This window comes from Malus sylvestris, chromosome 14 (genome assembly GCF_916048215.2).
Source record: "Malus sylvestris chromosome 14, drMalSylv7.2, whole genome shotgun sequence".
Lineage (NCBI taxonomy): Eukaryota > Viridiplantae > Streptophyta > Magnoliopsida > Rosales > Rosaceae > Malus > Malus sylvestris.
Window position 1 is genome coordinate 15,137,131 of NC_062273.1, and position 26,307 is coordinate 15,163,437.

The 26,307-nt window shown below is 37.4% G+C and overlaps 1 protein-coding gene across 1 annotated transcript; it reads left to right on the forward strand.

Moving 5' to 3' along the window:
- The first annotated feature begins 2,387 nt into the window (after window positions 1–2,387).
- LOC126599257 (signal peptide peptidase-like 2) lies at window positions 2,388–7,942 on the forward strand. The gene is made up of 14 exons (XM_050265604.1): window positions 2,388–2,684; window positions 3,574–3,732; window positions 3,844–3,955; window positions 4,273–4,392; window positions 4,623–4,774; window positions 4,895–5,092; window positions 5,318–5,352; window positions 5,825–5,981; window positions 6,113–6,166; window positions 6,710–6,802; window positions 6,923–7,065; window positions 7,178–7,248; window positions 7,349–7,432; window positions 7,649–7,942. Exons 1-14 carry the CDS (start codon window positions 2,535–2,537, stop codon window positions 7,771–7,773), a joined length of 1,653 nt encoding a protein of 550 aa, XP_050121561.1. The 5' UTR covers window positions 2,388–2,534; the 3' UTR covers window positions 7,774–7,942.
- Window positions 7,943–26,307: the final 18,365 nt, after the last annotated feature.

Genomic DNA, 26,307 nt, shown 5'->3' on the forward strand with positions numbered 1-26,307 from the left:
GGGCATATGAAAACGTAACCCTCATCTTGTTTCAACTTTTCTACAATGCAAGTGAAAATAAATATTACTTAACTGTAACACTATGTAACATTTTAATTTAAAATTTTGTTTTAGTTATTTTATTATCATTCCAACTTATGTCAATTCTTGCAATGGAGTTGTGGACATTGCCACATGTAACTCGAACAACTCAAAAACATAATGCATTGTGGGAACACGTTTATGTTGAGGACTTGTTGGAAAAAACAAGAAATCTACATAACAGTCATTTGATTTTTACCAAATATGAATGTTCGTTATGCCTCACCAATCAATCAAGAAAGAAAAGATGAGTAAAACCTTGTTACATTGATGTAGTGTCAACTAATGATATTTCAAGCTATAAGATTCTGGATCATCTCTTGTGACCGAATTATTTCTCCACTGAAACTTGAAACGTTTAGCAGTCTTTGGGCATGGTACAGCATGCATGATACGCTAGCCTGTCAACAAGGCTTCCTCTGGTGACCTGAACACAGAGCTCTGAATTGCCTCATTACATTCGACAGAGATGAAGGTGTAGAAAATCAAACTTTTAAACTTTTTTCAACAATAAACTAGAAATATCACTTAAATTAAAAGCTAGTCGCTCAATAACTGTTTTTGATGTCAAGTAGTTCTATTAGGAGATATTTTTAGTGTGTTGGAACACAGACGCATGCGCCATATATCATTATAAAAGTGAAGAAACACGTGAACAAAATATTCTCTCTACTTATATAGTCACATATAATGTACCACCCGTGTTCCACTTATATTCCCTCCTACAAAATAATCTTAAACCACGTGTGGACGGTGAAAACCAATCTGCAAATAAAACCTACATTATTAAATAATTGTATTTTCCTGCGGTCTTCGACTGCGTGATTCATCTATTTACTTATTTATTTATGGTGAGAAGAAATCCAAAATGGTCCAAACACTTAATTTTCAATTTTGTTAAGGCTTTTTAAACAAAATGGTCACTGAGATTTGCATAACATATCACTTTTGTCCTTGAGATTGAAAATTAATAGAAATGGTCCCTGAGATTGTCCACCATCCATTATTTTGGTTATTCCGTTAAAAACTCGGTTAAGTGTCCCAGAGCTCTTAGCCGCAAGTTTGGGCAATTTTCAAAGCTTCGTAAATCAATCGTTTATTAACCAAATTTGACCCATAATATATCAAAATGGAGATGAGAAAGTAGAGAACAAGATTATACCTATTTGGAAGTCTAATGGTTGCTGGAGATAGCCGGAAAATAGCCTGAAAGATGACTGGTACACGGAAAAACTGGAAAACTCGCCGGAAACTGGGTAAACTTTAAATATGTTTAACTTCTTCAATACTTAATGAAATCGAGTGATTAAAAAATGCCTCGAAAGTGGCTAACTCAAGACAAAAACAGCCACTTTTGAGCCATTTTCTAGCCATTTTCTAGCCAAACCACGACGATTTAGCTATTGATAAATGTATCATTCTCTTCGTCTCGTCGAGAAGTATGATTTTTGTCTTTGAATCACTTGATTTCGTTGAGTATTGAAGAAGTTATGAATGTTTAAAGTTTACCCAGTTTCCGACGAGTCTTCCAATTTTCCCGCGGACTGGTCACTTTTCAGGCTATTTTCCGACCATCTTTGGCAACCATTGGGCTTCTAAATAGGTATAATTTTGCTCTACACTTTCCTATCTTCATTTTGATATATTATGAGTCAAATTTGGTTAAGAAACAATTGAGTTACGAAGTTTTGAAAATTGCTCAAACTTTCGGCCAAAAGCTCCGGGACACTTAACAAAGTTTTTTACTGAATGACTAAAATAATAGATGATGGACCAAAGTAATATATTATGCAAATTTCATAGACAATTTTGGCTAAGAAGCCTTTTTGTTAATCATATACACTTTCCATTATGGTCTGAGCTAATATTTTTTTTCTAGGGTAAATTGTAGCAATAATTATTAATTTTAACTCAATTTGAGCAATAGTCTCTCAACTAAAAATCCATTACCATTGGTCTTTTAACTCATCAAAACGTGCAGCTCTAATCCCTCAACTAAAAATCTATTACCATTGGTCCCTTAACTTTAACCCAATTGGAATAATGGTCTTTCAACTTTAACCCAATTATAGTAATGATTATTTCAACATGACTAATTTTAACAAAATTCTGACGAAGTTAACGAAAAATATTACAACAACACATTTTGATGAGTTGAAAGATCCCAATTGTCGCAATGGTTCTTTCAACGCAATTTTTTTGATAAAATTCTAACGAAGTTGACGAAAAATACTATAACCACACATTTTTATGAGTTAAGGATTAACGATAATGAATTTTTAATCATTACTCTAATTTTATTAAAGTTCAACCGTAAGCATCCTACAAAACATAAACAAAAGCCTCTTTCTTCTTCCATAGCTACAATCTCTGGAAATCTGTGATGCAGAGAAGGAAGAACCAATAGGGTTGTTCTTGAAAGATCGCCGGAAGGGGAAGGGGTTCAAGAACTCATGGATTTGCAAAGGCTTTGTGGGTTACTCTTTGTTTCTGCTCTGATTGTTCTACTGGTATGTCGTCCGAGCTCTGTCACTGCCGGGGATATAGTGCACGATGACGATTCATCTCCAAAGAAGCCCGGGTGTGAGAACAATTTCGTTTTGGTAATCTAATGCTGCTTTTTCATTCCGACCCTTTTCGATTTTTCTTTTTTTGGTTGTGTTTTGGATAATGGGTTTTCCTTTTTGTTCATGGGTTTTGTGTAAAATTGGTTCATTTGTATATTATCCGATTAAAATTTCCATTTTTGGGTAATTTGGAGCTGTTAATTTACCCCCATGAAGTTAAAAGTGTTGAGTTTGCTTTGTTTTGGTTGTTTTTTGGATTGGAATTGGGTTGTTGTCGTTGTTTGGTTTTACTGAAATTGATACGAGCAACATAAGTTACTGCTCAGTAAGTGTCTATATCCTCCCTGTGTAGGCATCCTGCTCATACTTATATATTTCCTTCTATTTTTCTCCTGGCCTTCGAAATGTTTCCCTTTTGGGTGGACAAAGGAGTTTGGGTTGGATGTTTATTGTTTTCCTCTATTACATTGAACTTTAGTAATTAATTTGAAGTCATACTTTATATTTTGTACTGTCTCGTGATTGTGGATCGAGAACTGGCAGTGGCAATGGTATTTAAGCCGTGAAGTTTTCGGGGACGGAGACATTATGGATGGATAAACTCTCCACTCTTTTGGGTTTTGACTCATAATGATGTTTCCTTCTCTTTTTGTTTTTAAATTATATTTCGTTTCCTGTTTTAAATTGATAGTAAAATATGTTGACTTGTGGTCAGCTGTTATTTGCTGGGACATGTACCGATGTTTCCATAAATTTTTTATTTTTTTTGAAAACAAACCTGATAGTTCGTATATTGTTTTGAGGAAATTTCAATCGGCTTTAGTGAAGTTCTTTTTCTGGATGGATCATGTGAAATACACGACCTTTTGGTAATTTATGTTTCTACGTATATATGATTACTGCTCTGTCACAAACTGTTTTGCAGGTAAAAGTTCAAACTTGGGTTGATGGAGTTGAAGCAAATGAGTTTGTTGGTGTGGGTGCTAGATTTGGAACTACCATTGCATCAAAGGAGAAAAATGCGCAACAAACTCGCCTTATTCTTTCTGATCCTCGCGATTCTTGCAGCAAACCAAAAAAGAAGGTTTTATGTATAAACTATATTCTCTTGACATTTGTTGTCACACATATCAAGCGTATAAATTATATGTTTGTTAACATCAATTTCACATTTTGCTTTTTCGCTTTTGTTTAGCTTGCTGGAGATGTCATCATGGTGGACCGAGGCCACTGCAAATTCACAACCAAGGCAAATATTGCCCAAGCTGCCAATGCTTCTGCTGTCCTCATTATAAATAACCAGAAAGGTAAAGATTTTATGTCTCTGCTATATGATGTGTAGCATTATGCAGCAATGGTGAGTTGAGGAAGCTTCAGTGTCTAAATATTTTATCTGCGAGTGTGTGTGGGTGTGTGTGTGTATGCATGTATGCATGTATTTTTGTTGTTGTACTGCTTAGGGAGATGGAAACTATCATCTTAGTTCTCATTTTCCTAGTTAAGAGACTAATTTTTGAGGTTTCTTTTGGTATATATGATTGTTGAAACATAGAAATGTAACAAGCAGAAATAAAATGCATTGCAACCGTTTTCATTTCATATCAAACCTCTCTTTTTGTTGCAGAACTTTACAAGATGGTGTGTGAGCCAGATGAAACTGCTCTAGATATTCACATACCAGCAGTCATGCTCCCACATGATGCTGGTTCGACCTTGGAAAATATGTTAATGAGCAATTCATTGGGTAAGGTTCTTTACACTCAGGTGATTTCTAAGCTACAAAAGTTTGTAACAGTTCTATGGGTATGCTTTTTTCGTTTTTTTCTCTATACTCAGCTTATACATTTGTCTTAACTGGTTGTACTTTTCACTCAGGTTTCAGGTTGGAAATAATTTTAGAACTCTTGTTGGGTATACTATACATGGGAACCTATACCTTTTCTGGATAGCTTTCTAATTGTAGGTTCTCTGCAGTGTCTGTGCAGCTGTACTCTCCAAAGCGACCTGTAGTTGACATCGCAGAAGTATTTTTATGGTTGATGGCTGTCGGCACCATCTTGTGTGCATCCTTTTGGTCTGCATGGAGTGCCAGAGAAGCAGCTATTGAACATGAAAGGCTATTAAAGGTCTCCTTTTCCCAACCGTAACTAAATAGTTTTAGGTTTATATTTATATGTTCCTCTCCCAGAGTGTTGTTCTACTGACAGTTAGTTGTAAATATTGACCTCAAATATCTTTTCTTGTAGGATGCTGCTGATGAAATTCCACGTGCCGAAATTCCACGTGCCAAAACTCCTCTAGGTGCTAGTGCAGTAGACATCAGCACAACATCAGCGGTCTTGTTTGTTGTTATTGCATCATGCTTCTTGGTTATACTGTACGAGCTTATGTCATCCTGGTTTGTTGAGCTTTTGGTGGTTCTTTTCTGCATAGGTGGTGTAGAGGTATGAGTCCTCCCAGTTCTAATTATCAACGTATTATACCTTTCTTTGCTCACTTTTATACTAGCACAAAGCTTTTATCTTAAGTTCCCTGCACAGTAAACATTTACATTCTGAAGTTATTCTGCAGGCTGTTGTTTTGTAATGTTAACGTATTTGACATTATGTAGTTTGTGCTTATTGCTTTGTCCAATGGTTATATCTAACTTCATCAATCTTTATATCCAGGGATTGCAAACTTGCTTGGTTGCGTTGTTGTTGAGGTACAATTAGTTTCATCTCTTATTGAGAATTTCTGACACTTTATTATGATTCTCCTTTTAATCACCTGACTAGCAACAGTGCGCTATCAGTTTTTATTTGTTTATTTTTCTGTGTCAGTGTGTGCCTGTATGCATATGGGCCAATCAAAATTTCAAGTGAATACTTTCTATATTTCCCTTTATCTTGGGATGGTTTATCATAAGATCATGGGGCAGTTGTCTTCAATGTGGACATTGTCATTCTTCATATCTTCTGATTCTCTGAATATTTTCTAGAACGTTATTCAAGAATTTTGAGTATTTCACACAACTTTTAAGCTGCTGTAACTGCAACTTTGACAATACTCGAGTTCTAGGTTAATTTGACTGAATCATTTCAGCAAACTAAAGACAGACCAGAAAACTGGTGATTGAATGAGTCATGCAGTGATAACTCCCTTTAATGTCTTAAACTAGTTATATATTTCCGCAGGTGGTTCAAACGTACTGGAGAATCGTACATTAAAGTACCTATCTTGGGAGCAGTCTCACACCTAACTTTGGCTGTTTCTCCATTCTGCATAACATTTTCTGTTCTTTGGGCAGTTTATCGCAACATTTCCTTTGCCTGGATTGGTCAAGATATACTTGTAAGATAACTTTTCCTATCAAAAGAATTCTTCCCAATGGTATCACAGATTGTCTCTTCTTTCTTGAACTTAAAGCAATGCAGTATAGATATTGTCTCAACTAATGAAGGCTTTCATGATTCTTTGATCAGGGAATCGCATTGATAATCACAGTTCTTCAAATAGTTCGAATACCTAATCTGAAGGTAATACTTCAGACTAATGATGGCTTTCATTTTAATGATTCTTTTACTGGTATTCCTCTTTTTGGCCCGAAATTAGTTTGTAGTTGGTAAAAACATAGTAGGCAATTTGTTTTCCAAACACTCTAAACCACTGCTCATTCATGGAAGTAATTGACTCTGATTATGGGTTTTTAGCAGTTAAAGTGCAAGGTGTCCCACCTGTGCAGTTGAATATCTCTGCGTATGAAAATTTCTACTGGAATTTGATTGACTTCAAATATTTACACTTATTGTACCTTTCGATTTGCTAATTGTGTTCACTCCTTATGGCGTCTCTACTGTTAATGATTTCAATCAGAAATTTCAGATGTGTGTATTTCTTCCTCAAGATTGTCTAGTCATTCGAAAAATTGATCTTCTTAAATCACTTGTCTTTTGTTATTGGATGGTAGTTGTTCATCTCGAAAGCTTTAATGAAAATGATACTACATAAGTATATGTATGTGTAATATGTATATATGCGTAATCGTTCCTAGAAACTTATGAGGTGGTTCTGTTAATCAGGTGGGTACGGTCCTCCTCAGTTGTGCCTTCTTGTATGACATCTTTTGGGTGTTTGTTTCTAAGAAGTTGTTCCATGAAAGCGTGATGATTGTGGTAAGTGATCCTTGCACGTTTCTCTACTTGCTACATTTAGGGCCCATATGATATAAACATTTCATTTTTGAGGGATTTTAAATGCTTGAGTCATTTAATGGCTCGGTGTCGCTTTTACAGGTAGCCCGTGGCGACAAAAGTGGAGAGGATGGTATTCCAATGCTTCTAAAGATCCCACGCATGTTCGACCCATGGGGTGGTTTCAGCATCATAGGATTTGGTGACATCCTATTACCAGGCCTGCTTGTTGCATTCTCACTCAGGTTTAGTCTCCACATCCTATCCCAATTTGCAAAAGCATTTCTCAATGTGTCAAATTTTGGCACTGTTTATATGGAATAGATATTTAGGCATTACTATTAATGGTTTTTCCAGGTATGATTGGTTGGCAAATAAGAGTCTCCGTGCTGGCTACTTCTTATGGGCGATGATTGCTTATGGATTAGGTAAGATATAATAAAGAGAGCGTTTTTCAACAACTGCTCTATAAGGTTTTAGACGTTTCCCGGAAAGAAGAAAAACATGATTTTTCAAATTCTTTGGCAGGTCTTCTCATCACATACGTGGCATTAAACTTGATGGATGGGCATGGCCAACCAGCACTTCTTTACATTGTTCCATTTACACTCGGTAAATCCCTTTCTTTCTCGTTCACTATAAATCTAGTCCAACGCTACCCAGCCATTTAACGTTTAAACACGCGAGTAAAGCCCGAGGGCACCGCACGTGTGATAATTTGTCTTGTCAAGCAATCAAGAACCAGGCCGGATAGTTTATTTTCGAATATAATTGGGATGCTTGGTGTAGTTTCAAGTTAAACTGATCAAAATGTGCACTCCAATGCAGGCACTTTGCTGACATTAGGTAAGAAGAGAGGTGATTTACAGATTCTGTGGTCGAGAGGAGAACCGGAAAGGCCCTGCCCACATATCGAGCTTGGAGGCAGTCAAGAAGTGAACGAATCAAAGTAATTAGAAAGCATTTTCATGTATGATATTTTAGTGTTGGCATTGTATAATTTGTAGAAATCTGGTAAAGAACCGACGAGCTTCATCTTAATTTGGTAATCTTGCATGTAAGCTTATTGCCCTTTGAATTGAACGAGGGCGCTCCATTAATTCAAATAGCGTTCATTTAGCATTGTCGGTTGTCGTATAACTTAAATGAATGGTAAACCATGAGCATTTGTGCAGAATTTTATTGAGATAAGCAAGAACATATGGAAACTTCAAACCAGTTTTTAAGGTGCGGACCCTAGTTTGCGGACTTTAGGTGCAGAGCTGATATGATCCGTTGGATCAAGTTTGAACGGTCGAAAACAAATCCTTCAAAACAAAGTGTACGATGAAACCGAGTCATAATTGACTCATCATTAAATCCAAATGGTACTTGGCAACCGTTATTTTTTTTTTTTTATCAACTTAAGCTCTCTCTCTCCTCGACAGCCGTTACCATTCTTAAAGTTGTTGTCTCCTTCGCCCAGAACTCTCCCTCTTCAGCCAACATTTTCAAAAAAATTGCGGTAAGATGTATAGTTACGAAAACTTGTTGACAGGTTATTGTACAAGTATATATTGTTGAATTTGGTTTTGTTAAGGGTATATCTTTACATTTTCCAAAGTCGAAGCACTAGAACCTTGGACTCTAGCGAACTTTACATATTCTATACTCTCAAGACACGACTTGGAATTTAACAAGCGAAGAATGAGACAAATAGAGTTGGGAAACCCTATTTTTCAAGAGTAAGAACTGTCATTTTCTACTCCAAAATGTCAATGGTTTTATGAGTTTATATAAAATTCAAGTACTACTTATTAAAGAGATGTAACTTGCATCTATAAGTACACCATTTTGCTAACAATTATATATTCATTGAAAAGATCCGTGTCCTAACCGTAGTGCCATTTCCAAAAGGATGGCACCTATTGAATTCAAAGCAACTCACGATTATAATTTTCCATTCAAATGTTAATTTACATAATATAATTTAGGAACACTTTGGATGCGGTTCCTAGCTATCAATATTCTTTGATTGAAACCTTGTCTATTTTTAGTTTTTTATCGAACTTCCTGACAATAATGTAATAGTGTAAGTTACTATATTTTTTTAAATTAAAAATTGAAATTTGTATTTGTTTATACTAATGAGATTTTAAATATGACCCATAATTTGTGGGATTAAAAATAATAAAATATAAATTATACACTGTTATATTTTGTATGTGTGTGTGTGTGGGAACATTCATCAAAATTAACAAAAAAAAAATTATTGTACCAAAACATGGATACATTCTCAAATTAACAAAAAAAAGAATGTACCCATATAAGTTTAAAAATGTATTAAAATTTTTTTAATGGATTTTATATTAAAAAATTGAGTACATTTTATATAAAAAAAATTGGGTACAAAATTGAGTACATTTTATACAAAAAATTGGGTACATTTTATACAAAAAATTTATACATTTTATATTAAAAAAAAGTACATATAACAAATTGGTATATTTAAGATTTAAAAAAAATGAAAATTATATGAATTGGTATATTTAAGATTAAAAAAACTAATGGGTACAAACTTATTCTAATTTATTTATTTTTTATTTTGGAAATGTTTGAATTGAAAATTAATTAGGAGTTTCATAGAGGTGTGAGCATTAAAACCCTAAATCAATTACTAATTTTTAGTATAAAAAATATGTAATAAACATGTAAATTTATTATATATCACATTAATGCTAGGGACTTCAATCAAAATTTGAAAACTAATAAGGCCTCAGTCAATGAACATTAATAACTAAGGACCGGATACTAAATTTTCCTATAATTTAATACAATCTCCCACATGAAAAATGAGGATGAATTTGAAAGTACAGCCGTACAAGAGATGTATCGGGAGATTTGTCTTTTGGACTTGAACCTACCCAAATGAATACTTATCGGATTTATTGGTGACACATTGTGTATAAGAGACATTGAACTATTCACCATGTATAGTAAACCAAGACAATAAGCAACACACGCCTCTTCTATTAATATATTGCGGTTCATACAACTACGTTCATATTGGTCCTGAGCAAATCTAGGATTCATGAAAGATTTAGAGAATTTAACCATCTCATTCTCACATAATTGACCACACTTCTACTCTCACACAGATAAACGTTGATTAATAGTCTGCTTCATTCCTCTCATTTATTATAAGATAACAGTGTCATTAAGTATAAATATATACCCTATCACTTCTGCAGACAACACATTTCTTCTATGATAAGAATGAGGTATATAGTGTGTTAATTTCTTTGAATCATGCTCAACCAGTTTGCCTATTGAATTTAGACCATGGATCTCCAATCAACTAAGTTAGGTTTCAGCTTGGCTAATTTATTAGTTATGTTGGCTTTAGCCTCGTTCCCTTCAATGATCAACTTACTCTCCAATCTAACTTTTAATAATCGGTACCACTTAAATTGACTATCTCTTATGTTGTATACATCAAATCTTATGAAATTTTTATTTCATACAAGAGTAATTATTTTCCAAGGTTAAGTCCTCGATGCACATATTAGAACTTATTCAAATTTTACTAACACTAAGAAGTAGACTTCCCCACACATTTAACGTATCTACAAGAAAATATCTAAAGCTTTATGCTTGCATATTACCACGTTTAAGTAGCAAATTCCTTTATTTCTTGTTAAGTAAATATCACCATATCTTAATGATATTTAAGCCACCCCACAAATCTCTCATAATTTTGGTTGCTTTGACGTTATCAAAACCTATGAATATAATTTATCTTCTTAGGCCTTAAAATACTTCTTTGGACCTTAGCCTCTTCTATTTATTTAATTCAATAGTCATGGTAATTGGATATATGTATAAAAAAAAATTTTAAAAAGGGGGACAACTGATGACAATTCACGGTTATTCACCCATTTCGGCCTTGGGGAGGCTACGGAAAATTTCACCCTATTGGTGACCACAATCAAACAAACTCATCAGTTCGGAACATCAAGCCAGGACCTTATTGATCTGCATGTACTTCACGAAAACATGCATGTATCCTAGAATCAGACTTCACTGATATATATTAATGCATAATTTATAACTTTATAATGCCAAATTATATAGGAAAATGCATGATCCTTGCGGCATGTGTATATGCATGCTAAGTCAATTAACAATTAATGAACAATTCTACATGTATCTCTTATGGCATGAAATGTCAAATTTTCAAGGACACCGAAAAAGGCTTTTGGTACACCTCGTTGTTTGAATCAGATCATTCAAACCATAAGGCATGAATCGAAGTCCTATCATATCCATTCCTTTTGTGCTGTTATTTTCATCAATAGGCCTAATTGGATTATTAGTCTTTGTGGTGAAAGGGTAATTGGAAGATAACTCTTGTGGTAATAAAAATAAATAAAATAAAAAGGATTTAAGCCCATATGGTGAAGTCTGTCGGATTTTGATAGGAGCATATTTATGCCACAAAGTTGGGTGATATCTCTTTAAAAACTTGGCATTGATTGGATGTCTTTTCAAATTTCCTTCTAAATCTGACAAGTAGTATTCATCCTTTTTCTAACACTCTATTGATGCTGAAAGGTCCTTCCCAAGTAGGACTCCATTTCCTAAAACCTCTAAGTTAGGCTCCTAAGGGTAGAACTGCCTTCCATACTAACTCTCATTCCTTGAAGGTTTTCAACTTCACTTTCTTGTTATAAGCTCGGGCAAAAACTTTCTCCCTTCTTGAATTTTGTTTAAGGCTTCAATTAGGGCTACATTCAAATGTTCAATTCCTTCGACACATGACATGAATATATTCTTCACTATGTAGACCAAACTGGTTTTGGAGCCTCACAAAACTTACATTGATATAGGGAGTACAACATCTTGCTTGAAGGTTAAGGCATATAGGGTGGTCCCAGTTCCTGCCCTCTTTGAGGTTCTGTAACCCACAGAGTTTCTCCCAACTTCTCATGCCACTTCTCTGGACTTTAGGTCACCATTCTCTTCATAATATTGACCAAGATCTTATTGCTAGCTTCTGCTTGACCATTTGATTGGGGGTCATAAGGACTAGATTGGATCATCTTTATCTTGAACTTGTTTGAAATTCCTCTACTCTTTTTGAGATAAAAGATGACCCTCAGTCTGTAACAATTGTCTCGGGCACCCCATATCTGTGTAGAATCTTGGTTTCAATGAACTTCTTGACAATAGCTGAAGTGATAGTCTTCACAGCCAAAGCTTCTACCCACTTGGTAAAATAGTATGTTGCCACAATTATAAAGGTATGCTTGCTAGAAGATGGGTAAATTTGCCCGATGAAGTCCATTGCCCACCTTCTAAAAGGCCAAGGCTTTACTATTGGATTCAAGGGTACTGAGGGTATGTGTTGAAGGGGTCCATGCCTTTGACATTCTTCACAACCTCAAGCATAAGCTTTACAATCCTTCTCCATATCAGGCCAAAAGTAGCCATACATTCTTAATACCCACCTCATCTTGGTTCTGGCTTGATGTGCTCCACAAATGCCTTCATGCACTTCAACCATCACTCTCATTGATTCTTCTAGGCCTAAGCACTTCAACAAAAGTCCATATGGAGTCTTTCTTAGTAGAGTTTTGTCCCACATGACAAACTTACTTGCTTGCTACCTAATCTTCTTACTTGTGGGGGAAAAAAAGGGTCTTCCAAGTACTAGATGATGGGTGTTCTCCAGTATTCTATCTCAGCCTCCTTAGTCATTACATCTAAACTAAATCCTCTTTCAAATATAGAAGAGAGATTTCTCCTCTGTACTACCACATCCACCTTGGACCTTCTTTCTTGGATCTGTACTCTAGAAGCCAATTATGCCATCTCATTAACAATTAAATTTGCTTCTTTGGGAATGTGATTGACTGAAATCTCAGTACCCCAATATCTTAATAGTTGAGTAGTTGCCAAGTAATAACCAGCCATGGTGATGTGTCTGCACTTGTTGTCTCCATTTAATTGATTAATCACCAGCTCTGGATCACCAAACAACTCAACTTTAGTTGCCCCTAACTCTATCAGGATTTCCAAGCCAATGATTAATGCATCGTACTCTGCTCGATTCTTGGTAGTATCTTGATAATCTAGAAAGAATGAGTAGTAATGGTGAACTCATTTGGGATCAATAATGACAATCCCAACACCAGCAGCATGTTGAGTGCAAGATTCATCAAAATGTAACTTCCAATGAGTGATCCATAGGTTGGTTATTCTTCTTATCTATTGCTGAATCCATTCTTCCTTGCCCGAGTGATCTTTACTTGGTAGGATCCAAAGATTGGCTACTTCCAGAGTTCCTGGGACATTGACAAGTTCATCCTATGATTCTTGGTGCTCGGCCCTTTATTGCTATTTGAGGCACATATTGAAGACTGAACTCTGAAGGTGCTAGGATCCATTTCATGATTCTTCTAGTTAGCATTGACAATATATACTTGATCACATCGGTCTTGGCAATGATATGGATATGGCAAGGCAACATGTAATGCCTTAACTTGCGGGAGGTAAAGTACAGAGCCAAACATAGCTTTTCAATTGGGGAATATCTCGTTTCTACCTTAATAAGAATCCTACTGAGGTCATTTATTGCTTGCTTCTTCCCTCCTTCATTGTTTTGAGCCAGTAAGCTTCCTATTGATTTTTCAGAGGCAGAAATATAGAGCTTTAAAGGTTTCCCTCTCTGAGGAAGCATGAGCACTAGTGGAGAGGCTAGGTAAGCCTTTACTTTGTCAAAAGCCTCCTGGTATGGTGGGCCCCACTCAAACTCTTCTTGATTTTTCAATCTTAACAGATGAGTCAATAGCTAAATTTTGCCTACCAAGTTAGTAATGAATCTCTTTAAGAAGTTGATCTTCCCAGTATTCTTTGCAACTGCACTATATTGGTGGGAGAAGGTGACTCCATTATAGCCCGAGCCTTATTTTTGTCTACCTCTACTCCTCTCTAATGAAAAACGAATCCCAAAAAGTTGCCCGATTTGACTCCAAAAGCACATTTCTTAGGATTTATTTTCAACTTATGGGTCCTCATTCTAGTTAAAGCTCGTCTGAGGTCTTCTAAGTGTTGCTTTTCAATTTTAGACTTAACCACAATATTATCAATGTACACCTCCATGCTATGCCCAATTAAATCATGAAAAATGGCGTTCATTGTCATCTGATAGGTGGCACCAACATTTTTTAGCCTAAATGGCATGACAGCGTATTCATATGCTCCCACATGTCTCGAGCACCTAAATGTTGTCTTATGTATATTCTCTTTAGCCATTTTATTTGGTTATATCCAGCATTACCATCCATAAAGGATAGAACTTTATGTTTTGCAACTACATCTATAGACAACCATAGGCATGAGGTATTCATCTTTAGGCGTGGCTTCATTAATGTTTCGATAGTCAACACAACATCTGATGGTGTTAGTTACAGCTTTTAATACAAGTACAATGTTGGCCAACCATTCGACATATTTGGTAGGCCTAATAAATCATGCCTTCACCAACCTCTCAATCACTTCTTTAACCTTTTCTTCTATTTCTTTTGACATTCTCCTTGGAGCTTGCTTCACATGTTTGTACCTTTCCTTGATAGGCGTTCTGTGTTCTATTAAACCAGGGTTCAATCCAGGTATCTCTATGTAATGCCATGCAAAACGGTATTTGAATTTATGTATGAGGTCTACTATTCTTGCTCGATTTCCATCTTCTAACAAGCCACTAAGTTGTATTGGCCTTGATCTTCCTTGGTCCCAAATTAATGGTTTCCAAGGGGTCTTCTACTTTTTGAACTGGTTTGTCGGGCTCTGTACACAAAAATTCAACTGATTTTGGACCCTCAGGCACATCATCTGGCCAGTCCAAGTCATATATACACTCAGCCATGTGTATGGCTGCCTCTATCACCTCTCCCAAAACTCTTATTCTTCTTTGTTCATGGTGCTTGAAGCTTCTGTCTCCCACTTTGCTTCCTCATTGGTTGAGCTTTCTCTCACTTTTTTTCTCTCTCTCCCATACACCAGCAGTCTCTTGATTAAGGACCTGATTGCAACTAGTTTTCTCCTCAGTTCTGACATCATTGGATTTGGGGTGTTATAACCACCCCCAATTTTCCTTTATATTTTTAATTTCCCCTAGAACATTTCAAATCTATCAATTTAATCCCTTATTCTCTTTTAATCTTAACCCTTGATCTAGATTCTCTATTGTTCCTAAACTGCCATGTGGCAGCTCTCTGACTCTCTTCTCTTTCCTCTCTTCCCGAAACACTTCCTAATCTCATACATCTCTCTCCCTCTCACGAGATCTCTCTCATCTCCTTTCACTCCCTGCACCGTGACCTGCCAAGCATCATGCATGCAATTCTAATTTAGACTATCTTCATCATCATCTCCCTTGCACCATATCTCTTCCGTCACTGTGAAGTCGAGGAACTCAGAGAAAGGACCTCCGACAGATCTCTCCATTCTTTCCGGCTAGGTAAGTTCCTTTTTAATTTACCATTTTGGTTGCTGGACGTTATGTGATGAAAACTATGTTGTTCTTCCAAGGTTTTGAGAAAGGGAACGACACGAGGAGAACTCACCTATATTTTCTGGTAAACCCGTGACCTTCAAAGGGTTTTTTCAGAGCACTCACGACCGTTTCACAGCGAAGAAAGGGTATGGAAATACTCTACTCTCTTCCCTCTTCACTTTGGTGTATAGTTTGAACCCTACTTTGCTAGAAAACCACCGGTCGGAGCTGTAGCAGCTCCGGCTTTCTCCTCCGATCAGCGTAGGCCCTTCAAGCCGCTTAGGACACCCATAGGCTTTGGGCCTGTAGCCAAAACCGAACCCATTTCTTAATTTATGTTTCTATTATTTGTTTTAAAGGCCACAAAGTCTTGGGGCCTTTATTATTTACTGAGGGTTTGAGGCCCGGCCCTGTGTGAGGCTTTTGGTCTGTGCAGTGCGTGTGTGTGTGTGTGTACCGTGTGTGTGTGTGCATGTCGTGCATGCGTATGCATGATGTGCATGCTATGCATGTGTGTATGTTTGTGTAGTGTGTGTGTGTGTGAGTGTGGGTTTGGGTTTAAGCCCAAACCACCCTTCTTCACCTTAAACCTTTTTAACCGAAAAACCTTAGGATCCTAAAACCCATTAGACCTTAACCCATTTAACCCAAATCCTTTATTTAATTTAGTTCAAGTCCAAATCCTTTAGAAAATCCTTTTATTTATTTATTACTTTTTTGTGCTTAGGTGAAGTTGCTAGTGAGGGAATTCGTAATCCTTATCCGCACAACTCTACTGCTAAGGAGTATCTGTGAGTGGACCCTTTCTAAAATTTGCATAATTTCATAGTTTAATTGCATAAGTGAAATGCATGCCTTACGAGTTATTAATTGATTTTATGCTAAGCAGATTTATGAAATATCGTATTTTCTGTGAGGAATTAATTGTTGGCCTATATTGAGCTATATTTTAAAATATTGTATTTTCTATAAAAACTATGAACTGGTAGACTATCTGATGGATAATGATAGGATGCTAGAACATGTTTTAGAAACCCCTCTTTATAGTATAGACGATGGATGACTTTATAATATGAAGTTGTTATTTATGAGAGGCGTAACTATTTGTGCGTACCTAGTGGACACTATGTCGCCTGGGGCGAGGATCTAGTGTTGGTAGTTAGGTCGGGAGAAATAATCCCTAGCTACGGACTGAGGGACACGGAGCAGGCATTGGGCTGGGAGTTGGTAATCTCTGGCTACGGGCGCAGAGACCACGGTGTTGGCATAGGGTCGGGAGATATATATTTATTCAATAATCTTACTAGTAGTACATTACGCTAAGAGACAATTTATGAGACGTTTGATATTTTGTGTTCCACGATATGTCTCTTGAGATATTTTTGGCATGCTAGGGTTTTCAGTAAAACCATCACTTATTATGCTAGTAGTTTTCTTTATATAAACTGTGGGGTTAGTATCTTGATAACTGTTTTATTATTATTATATATATGAACTTGGTTCACTCACCTTTGTTTTGTGCCCCCATTCAGGTCTTAGAAACAAGGACTACGACACGACGTACGAGGCATTCCCCTACCAGTAGCAATCTATCACTCACTTGTGTGATATCCTGTAATGATCTTTTCTTTTTGTGATCTTGTTTTAGATTGTGTTCTGTGCACTTTAGATACTTCCTTAAATTTTGTTTATTAATGAATTTCCTCCTAATCATTACTTTTGTATTCAATAAATGGCTTTCGTCACCCTTAGGTGTCGGCCAACACGTGCCTATCCTGGTATTCGGGGAATATAGCGGTCGGGACGTGTCATGGGGGCTGGTACAATATGGGCATGTCCCATTCCTCTTTGGTGAGAGATAATCCTTGTTCTAGAAGCTTTTGGACCATCACCTTAGTCGGGCGGCCATTCTCATCAGCTCCCAAACATTGTAAAATTCCAATATTGGGGTTATAGAAGTTTACCTCTGCTACATGGGCTGTAGGGAGAAAGGACCGTGACTCAGCCTCCATAATCTCCCAAAATCCCAGCCCTTTAGCTCTAGCCTTATGGTATACAACCATTTGTTGATGTAAAGTGAAGGGCACGTACAAACTCTGGTGAATCAAATATCTACCAAGCAATGCTCCATAAGTAGAGCTACTATTCACCATAAAGAAAGCTAGCATGATTTCCTTGGACCTCAAGTCTACCACCAAAGGTAATATCCTATAAGTTCTAGTAATGGCTTTAGAGAAGCTGGAGACTGTAAGATCAGTAGGGATAAGATCCTCTTCACCTCTACACAACATTTTCATTTGCTTGAGGGGAAGTACATTGACCGCAACTTCACCATCTATTAAGACCTTTCTGAAGGGTACTTCCTCCAGATGAGCAGTTACATATATAGGCTTGAGATGGTTGGCTAAGGCCAGGCTAGGTCAATTGAACACCATTTGGTCTGAATACACCCTTTCAGGCTCCTTTCGTGCCGGTTCAGGCAAGTCTTCCATGCTTGATCATTCGTTCCCAGCTTCTTCAACATTAACAAGTGCCATCATTGGTTCTGCTGCCAAATAATCACCCTCCATCATGGCTGGTTAATCTGGCTCAGCATAAAACTTGGCGGATAAAACATAGGTCATGTTTACATGGAAATTGCTAGGTCCAGGTAGTTCTTCTTTCTTTCCTCCAATTTGACACACAAACTCATCCATCCATGCTTGTGGCTCTTATGGTAGCATTAATTTGAGCACTTCCTCCTCTATTGTTATATCAAAGTTAAGCAACTGTCTTGGTATTTGACTGGGTGTATCTTCTAGTAATGGTAGGGGTAGTCATTTCTCAAGGGAGATGGTCCCAAAACAAAGAGGTTCATGTCTCCAACCTGGTGTAGGCATCATTATTACACTCTCTTAAGCTCTCATCATAACTCTGTATTTTCCTGGATAGGGATTATGTGGTACATGATCCCCTTCACCCTTCATTTTACTATTTAGTTCTCTCGATCTCTTTTTTGCTTCTCCATTAGAGTTGTCCACCTTGTGTGGCCTCTTCAAAGTTGACATTTCCAGAAGCTTCTAAAAAGGTAGGAATCTTCAATGAGTTCATGTGAGCCTTATGCTTCATTTGGACTCTCCTAATCATAGATGCTCCAATTTCTCTAATTGGCTTCCCATCTTTTCCAAATATGCACCACTTACGCCCAAGTCGGGCTGAATCTTTCTTAGTGACTGAGGAAATTGATTTCATGGTCTTCTCTTTCCACCATTGCCTCACACTGCCATGATAACTTGGTTGGGGAGGTTTTACTTTTACCCACTTTGGCATCTTGGCTTCCTTGTCCTCAGCTTCTTCAGAGACTTCATAGTTCTTGAATACCTCATATAAACCTTTATGTTCAGAATCTCCATCCAACCTTTGGAATACATTTTCATAAGCTTCATTCTCTAATGTCTGCATAATACTTATGTGGGCATCTTGTTCTTCTTTCTTCCTTCTTCTTACTAACTCTCGATCAATAATGGCACCTGATGTTGGCACCCTTAATTCACATTCACATTGACACTTATTGCATAAGACCACTCATTTGATTATGGCTGCTTATGGTCTATCGGGCAATCTTCTAACACATTTAGATGGCCTAACAACTTGCTTTCTTTCACCCTTTTCTTCCCATGTAGCATTTCCTTTTCCTTTCTCAACCCAATTAAGGTTGATAATGTTGACTGTGGGTTTCTGGGAAGAGATTTGTGTCAATCGTCATATTTGCTTGGGATTTTTCCAACAATAGCTTTCCCTTAATTATTAAGTCCTGGATCCAATCCATAAACTGTACACAGTTAATGATGGAGTGATTGAAAATGTAATGAAGTTTGTAGTATTTCTTTCCTCTCAACTTTTCTGGTTTAGGCATCATTTTAGTGTTGTTGGGCATGATCACTTTAGCCCTTACTAGCTCCTCGTAAATGTCAGTTGCCTTGGCCAGATCAAAAGAATAAGACTGGCACTTCGTGGGCTTCATAGGCACAAAACCTCTATCATTCATGAACTTTCTGATCTTTGACAGGCTTGACCAATTCTTTAACTATCAAAGGTTTAAAGGGGTGGTCATCTGTGTTGCGCACAACTCGATTCCTTCTTCCATATTGCTATCATTCTCTCCTAGCTCTGGACCTTCGGACTCCGATTGGTGCATTAGGGCTTTGTTCTTGTAAAAAATGGGCATTTTGGATGAATGCTTCACTTACTGCTCCCCAGCTAACAACTTCTCATACTTCATAGCAGCAATTATCAACTTTTGAAGCTCATTGAACTGCACATCATAAAACTTCTTCCTTAATTGCAATCTCAGAGCTTTCTGAGCAATAGATATAAGCTGAGCATGATTGATAGAGAACTAGCATCTCATCCTTGTCTTCCTAAACCTCTTCATGAATTCCTCAGTAAAATCATGCTCAAATTGTTTCACATCCACTAGATCATTAATAGTCATCTCGAGCTCTACCCTATAAAACTGTTCATGGAAAGCCATCTCTATTTGACCCCAGTTGGCAATAAAATTAGAAGAGGGTAACAGAGAGTACCACTGATATGCTAAGCCCACCAATGAATTCCCAAACAACCTTAACTTGTAGTTAGGATTTTCTTCAAATGCCACACAATAGTTGGCAAACTTGAAAATGTGCTCTTTAGAGGACATATTACAGTCATCCCTACTAAAGGTTGGGAATGCGGGCACCTTGAAGTTAAGGGGAAAGAAGTTGTGCTCATCAATATACTCCGGGTAAGGCATCTGGTAGGTGATCCTAAACATCGGGCAAGCCTGTGGTTGGGCATTTTGGACCACCATCATTCTCAACTCTGCTAACTGATTTATGAGTTGCTGGTTAGTTGCATTGTTGTGTGGGGTGTAAGGAGGTCCCCACTTCGGGCTACGCTCATTGCCCGAGAAAGCTTCATTTTGTGGTTCTGGTTGTCTTCACCTAGCCTCATTTCCCTTATTAGCCAATGGTGGTGGCCTATAAGGGGGGTTTGCCCGCAGCTGCGGACACACATTTTCCAGTTAACTCTCCAACTTGCTGAGTCACTCCAAGCTGATGCGTAAAATAACTAAACACACAAATTAAACCCTATTTGTGACAATTGTAGTAATGATGTAAGTAGGGATCGTTCTAACCGGGGATTAACTAGGGGTGCTAATCTAATGTAGATTGATTCAAAAACACAAAAACTAAACTTAAAGACTCTAACAAGACTACTATGACTCAAACCAGATTTAAAGCACTCAAAACTGCCTAAAACAATCAAATTGACTCAAAAAGAAACTAGAACTTGATTTGGACGGAATCCAAAGTGTTTATGACTCCAAATGCTTAAGAACACAAAATAACACATATTTGAATGACTAAGACTCAACAAAATATGGGGGAATTGTGTTTGGACGAAATTAAATTAATTTGGTAGATTGTAAAGAAAACAGATTGTAAGACAAATTTGTGATGAATCAATGGATGATGGAATAGCTAAGGGTTTCTTCTTCACACATGAAATATATGCAACATAAATCAATTTCCAGTTATCAATTCAATAAGTTATGAACCTCGACACTCCAAGTTAATTAGGTCCGCTTAAATTAACCTTCAGATTTCCCTAGAATCATTGAATTGGATGAATATGCATCGCAAACAAATTATTCCTAACAAGTTCTCTACATGAACAGCATGATAAAGACACAAGTTAGAATCATTACGTTCTTTGGAAATCATAAGCATCGACAAGGCATTTGTAACTATGAAAAGCATGATACTTTGCCAAGAATCTACTTAACACGATCGTGACTAGCGACTTTCACTACTTGCGAATATAAATTCATAACGATTAGGTGAAACAAATTTATATCCTAGCACCAAATTCAAGCATGCAAATTAAGCATGCACTCTTAATCAACATGCAAGAATAAGTTCTAAATCCAACGGTTAAGCAAATTGTATTCACGACTTATGCAACGATAACTGGAAGTAATCAACTTATTTCACATATATAATCATGGTTTTGAGTACACCCTTAGCCAAAACAAAATTAGCCAATCATACTTAAAGCAAAACAAAGATTACATGAATTAGACATTAAAATCCAAAGAAAGAAAACACCTAAAATGCTCAAACTTGGCAACAAGTGCATCCAAGATTTCTCCTTTCCCTTGCTTGTGGCAGATTGGTTTGTGGACAGGTTTTGGGTAGTTTTATGGTGTAGAATGGATGGGGAATGGTATGGAAAGGTTTAGGGTGAGTGTGGAGGAGTGTTTGATGGTTGGAGGGTGGAAGAAGGTGGAGTGGCTGTTATGTTTTCTGGGCACTAGAATGGTGTTTTTGGGGTGTTTTGCTGCGTAGGGTGTGTATGGACGAATTTTCTGTGATGAATGATGAATATGGGAGGTCATCCCTTGGCCAAGGGGTGTTAACATGTATATATAGGCCCCAAAAACCCTAGAGAATCAGGTTAGGCAATGGAGGAAGTGCACAGCAATGAGGGTGAATTTGTGGTGTGCAATGGTCCAAGGATGAAAATGAAGTAATGATGCAAAGTATGGAGGGTAAAATGGAATGGTGTTGCAGCTAGGGAGCATGAATGATTGTGCACATTGCATAGAAATGAAAAGGGAGGTGAAATGTTTCAGAAATGAGTCAAAGGTGCAGCAACATGTGTTGCACACGGCATGGGATTCCAAAGGTGGCTGATGGAGCATCAATTGGTGCATGTAATGGTTGTGAAAGTTGTATGAAATCTGATGGGTGAAGGGAACAAGAGGTATGCAACAATTGAGTGTAATAATTAAATGTATTGAGGCATGAAATCAGAAATAATGTAGGGGACAAGGGTGATTAAGCATGGCATGGGAATCCAAAGGGAATACAATGGTGATTGCACGGCAAGGAAGGTGCATTGTCGAGTGACACCCTTTTGTGGCTGAGTTCTTTATCCTTTGTACAATAATTCTTCACATTCTTAGCCTCTTTAGTCTTCAATTTCGTCCATCCACCTTGCTCCATGCATTTGCTATCTATTCCAAACCCAAAACTGCTCCAAAGGCCTCCAAAATGCATCTTCTTGCATACTTTGTTCTTAGAATCTGAAAACACACAAAAATGACTTTAAACACTAAAATAACTAAGAAAACACAACGTAAATGCGCAAGAACAAGCTAACTAAGTCGCATAAATATGCTCCTATCAAATTCCCCCACACTTAGCTTTTGCTAGTCCTCGAGCAAAACAAAATAACTAAACAAAACAAAACCAACAAAACGAACAAAACCCAACCTAAACCTTCCAACGTTTGCCTCAGGGATTTCCAATGCACATGTCATGTTAAAAATTGTCATCCCCATAGATTTTAGTTGTCTTCACACTTAAGCACATACTTAATCATAGTCACCACTTACTAGTTCACATTTAAGCAATTAAAACAATGTTTTGAATGTAGTAACATGCCTTAGAGAAATTGCTCAAGTCCTTACAAGATATTCACTCAATTTTCACTCAGATTTTCTAACTACACACCCTATACTAGTTATATGTGAAAAGATTGATGTAAACATGAAAACGAACGCTCACATATATGTATTACAAAGAAAGCGATTTCTGGAGCATGTTTAGATATGATCTCATGAATGGAAAGCTACTACTTAGATGCGAGAACCAGTGACACCATATGCTCATACCAAATTCAAACTCCACAAATTGAAACACATAACACTCAAGATTGAAGTCAAAGGTTGTAACGGGGCTTGGGGTGTTGGCTAACAAATGAAAGTAAGGGAAAACAAACGTTCTTAAAGCAATAGCAAATAAAATAATGAACTTGAACTTAGAATTCACTTAGATTGCAGAAATCAACTTTTAGACATAAGGGAAAGATTTAAACAACTCTTAGGGTCAAATTCAACTTTCTTTTTTTTTTTTTTTTTTTTTTTTTATACCCGTGCCTATGGCACACTGATTATATGAGAAACACTTCCCCCACACTTATTTTCTGCCATACATAATCAAAAGGAATTCAATTTGAATCATGCTTTACTATGCTTTAAGAACAAGGGTATGGATGGTCCTAATCTAGGCTAGGTGAGGATAACGTGGGTTAACAAAGAACGTAGGCTAACAAGGCTCAATGGGGTTAACTTAAACATATAATGAAGTAGGATACACGGCAATTTGGCTTTGGTGGTGGTAACTACACAACTTCAACTTGAATATGTGTTATGCAAATCAATAACATGCTTTGAATGAAATGTGCATGAGTTCTAGCATTTGGAACTAAATGATGAAACGCCTTCTAAGTAGTAACCAAGCAAGGAATAATGAGATCATGCAACGACTTTAGAAAACAATAATGCACAGATTTTAACTCTCCAAATAAATGTTTAGGCTCAAGTCTCACAAGGTTGCAGCGTTTGTTTGAGTTCCTTCCTTCAAGCATGTTACAAAAACTAATTTTTCCTTTATGATTGCATGTGAATTCATAAATTATAACCACAACCAAGCATACACCAAAGAGTAAATCAAATGTTCATCCATGTTTATAACTCTCTTTAACAGTCATGTAATTAAAAACCAAATCCTCATCATTGTGTTGGAAGGTACCCTAAGACACAAATAAACATACAAAAACAACTCTTTTTGGGTTTTTCAAAACAATTTTTTTTTCAAAATTTTATGAGATTTTTGGATTTTTATGTCAAAACACACTAAAATACTCCAAAATACCTTAAAAACACTTAAAAGAGCAAGGAACAACATTAGAAGTAATGGGTGATAAACTCCTACGAATTTCATGCAAAACAATGGTTACCCCCCCCCCACACTTAAATCAAACATTGTCCTCAATGTTTCAAGCATAAACAAGCAAATAAACAAACAACGAATAAACATGACAAGTATAGCAAAGTAAACAAAAAATAGACAGAGTAAAGTTTAAGAACGCAAATCTGGTTTTGGAGATAGATGATCTTGTTGACTTTCCACAGCTTTGATCTCGAACTGGTTTGGAATTCTGAGCGAGGAATATCAGAGTGCAGTCTGCATTCTTCTCTGCTTGTTTCTTCTGCACGGCGGGCAAGCACGAGGTAAAGGTGTTGGTCTGTTTCTTTCTTCAATCTTTCCAAGTGCCCACCTCTTGCTTTCTTTCTCCTTGTCCCTAGCTGAGGATGAATTGGCAAATTGTCTCAACATGCTTCGAGGTATCATTTTCACTTCCCTTATGATGCGGTAAATGAAGCGAAAGCATAAGATGATGAAGATGAGTACTCGAGAGCAAGGCTAGGTAAGCAATCAGAAAGGGGTTCCAGGCAGTCGGTTCTAGATCGGAAGATTGATACCAAGTGCTGGCTGATTACTCACTTTCTCCTTGTCCTAAAACAACGACAAGGAGAAGGACAGGGAGAAAGCATGATATGAGATACTCTTGTTTTCAACCTTCATGATATGAAATACTTTTGCTTTGGATGGGTTATTCGCAGGAGTATCCCAAGGAATGAGGAATACAGAGTGACTCGAGAAGGTTTGTTGGAAAGCCATTTCAGAGAGGATGAAAGGTTAAGTGAGGCTGAAAGTTGGGTGAGGCTGCCTCACTATGAAGTTCAACATTTATAGAATTTTCTTAATGGCTGGGAAGGCATTGTTCCATTACTCGTGTCGGCAAGCCTAGGATAATTTAACAGTAGACTTCACGTGCATTCTGCTTCTCCAGAAATCTTCGACAGACTGCGCGTGATTTACGCAACGTAGATATACAATTGACAGATGCTGACACGTCTTGATAAAGCAGATGCCTCTTTAATATTCGGAATTTGCGCTTCGAGTTCTGAGCTTCGTTGAGGGCAGAGATTGCATGTGACAAGTGTGGACAAATCTAGAAAATGAAGATTGGCCTGTAGTTTCAAGCCCAACTTTTGAGAAAGCGAGTGCCTCCTTGATAACTGGAATCGGCCTCATCGAGTGCTGTTTTTTTATAGAGGTGCGTAGTTCATTTCAAAGTGCATTTGAAATTCTGCTTGTAAAACTCCCCTTTGCATTTCTAACCTCTGGATTTAGCCCATCTCTTCTTTCTCCAAAACCTCTGAAATATGTCTGGCCCTTTCGACCGTCGTTTTGACTTGAACCTTGGTGAAGAGGCAGCCCCGCCTTCTCTAGACAACATATGGCGCCCATCCTTCATATCCCCTACTGGTCATCTTACCGTTGGGGATTCGGTGATGAAGAATGACATGACCGCTGCGGTGGTGGCCCAGAACCTTGTCACCCCTAAAGATAACAGACTGCTTTCCAGACGGTCTGATGAGTTGGCTGTTAAGGAGTCTCTGGCTCTTAGTGTGTAGTGTGCGGGTTCTGTGTCCAACATGGCCCAACGCCTATTTGCTCGAACCCGTCAAGTTGAATCGTTGGCGGCTGAAGTAATGAGTCTCAAACAGGAGATTAGAGGACTCAAGCATGAGAATAAACAGTTGCACAAGCTCGCACACAACTATGCCACAAACATGAAGAGGAAAATTGACCAGATGCAGGAATCTGATAGTCAGATTTTACTTGATCATCGGAGGTTTGTGGGTTTGTTCCAACAGCATTTGCCTTCGTCTTCTGGGGCTGTACCGCGTAGTGAAGCTCCAAATGATCAACCTCTGATACCTCCTCCTTCTGTGGCCCCACCGACTGCTGAGACTCCGCCGACTACTGAGACTTCTCCTAAGCAGCCTTTGTGAAGGCTCCCTCATGTATTATGCTGTGTTTCTTTATTTCCCAGTTTCCTGTTCATTTCCATGAAGTTTAATGTTAAAATCCTTTGCATATTTGTTAATGTTTCAAAATAGAAAACCATACCCAAAAATAATTAAACAAGCAATAATATTGACAATCATGGCAGAATAAATGGGTTGCCTCCCAAGAAGCGCTTGCTTTAACGTCTTCCAGCCGGACGA

Excerpts from the sequence above, each read along its gene's own strand:
- LOC126599257 (XM_050265604.1), top strand. The coding sequence starts at position 2,535 with ATGGATTTGCAAAGGCTTTGTGGGTTACTCTTTGTTTCTGCTCTGATT. Across the intron at positions 3,956-4,272 it reads CATTATAAATAACCAGAAAG|AACTTTACAAGATGGTGTGT; the intron begins GTAAAGATTTTA and ends TTTTTGTTGCAG. Across the intron at positions 4,775-4,894 it reads AACATGAAAGGCTATTAAAG|GATGCTGCTGATGAAATTCC; the intron begins GTCTCCTTTTCC and ends CTTTTCTTGTAG.